This window comes from Eimeria mitis, genomic scaffold, assembly GCF_000499745.2.
Source record: "Eimeria mitis Houghton genomic scaffold, Emh_scaff2489, whole genome shotgun sequence".
NCBI classification, from domain to species: Eukaryota; Apicomplexa; class Conoidasida; order Eucoccidiorida; family Eimeriidae; genus Eimeria; species Eimeria mitis.
Window position 1 is genome coordinate 5,999 of NW_013570828.1, and position 1,172 is coordinate 7,170.

At 43.8% G+C, this 1,172-nt stretch overlaps 1 protein-coding gene across 1 annotated transcript in view; it reads right to left on the reverse strand.

The window, feature by feature from the left end:
- Positions 1 to 1,151, reverse strand: part of EMH_0054580 (uncharacterized protein) — a gene marked incomplete at both ends in the record, with an annotated part of 2,005 nt that extends 854 nt beyond the window's left edge. The window contains 2 exons of the mRNA XM_013497133.1: positions 473 to 480; positions 905 to 1,151. Of these exons, the coding sequence (XP_013352587.1) occupies positions 473 to 480; positions 905 to 1,151 (255 nt within the window). The remainder of the gene's footprint in view (positions 1 to 472; positions 481 to 904) is intronic.
- Positions 1,152 to 1,172: the final 21 nt, after the last annotated feature.

Consider the following 1,172-nt stretch of genomic DNA (forward strand, 5'->3'; position numbering starts at 1 on the left):
CTGCAGCAGCAGCAGCAAGAGTTTTATTTTTTTCTGTTTGTGTTTGTGTTTTTGTTTTTTTTTTATTTATATATATATGTTTATAAGGGGAAAGAAAGTAATCAAATAAAACAAAAAAAGCAGCAGAAGATGCACGAAAAGAAGGAGACAAAAAAACCTCCTTGTTTAGTAAACCCTCGTAAACTGCACACAAACCCTAAACCCTAAACCCTAAACCCTAAACCCTAAACCCTAAACCCTAAACCCTAAACCCTAAACAAAACCCTAAACCCTAAAACCTAAACCCTAAACCCTATACCTAAAACCCTAAACCCTAAACCCTAAACCCTAAAAGATCGGAAGAGCACACGTCTGAACTCCAGTCACCGATGTATCTCGTATGCCGTCTTCTGCTTGAAAAAAGCCCTAAACCCTAAACCCTAAACCCTAAACCCTAAACCCTAAACCCTAAACCCTAAACCCTAAACCCTACCCTAGACCCTAAAACCTAAACCCTAAACCCTAAACCCTAAACCCTAAACCCTAAACCCTAAACCCACTTAACTTGTTAATGAAAATTATAAGTTTTAAAAATAGTGGAAGTACGCAGCAACAGCAGCAGCAACAGCAGCAGCAGCAGCAGCAGCAGAAGCAGCAGCAGCAGCAGGAACGGGAGCAGCAGCATCTAGGGTTTAGGGTTTAGGGTTTAGGGTTTAGGGTTTACAGGGGTCTATGGGGGGTACAAAACCCTCGCAGGGTTTATCTTCTCGCCAGGAGGGCCCCTTATAACCTATGTTGCTGCCGATAGGAAAGGCAGCACCTAGGGGGCCCCCATAAACCGGAATATAAAAAAAATAAGAGAAAAAGAGAAAAAAAAGAAGCAAACAACAAAAAAATAATAAAATAGCTGTTGTATACACCATACATTGATCCATTGACATCTCCTTTATTGAAAAATTTTTATACAGAATATACACCACGTTGCTGCTGCTCCTGCTGCTGCTGCTGCTGCTGCTGCTGATGCTCTTGCTGCAGATCCTCCTGCTGCTGCTGCTGCTGCTGTTGTTGCGGGATTCAAGCAGCGATAGCTGCAGGTCTCCATCGTGCTGCTGGCTGCTGCTGCTGCTGCTGCTGCTGCTGCTGCTGCTGCTGCTGCGAACAACAGAACGCATGAGCCTGAAACGAAGTGTTGC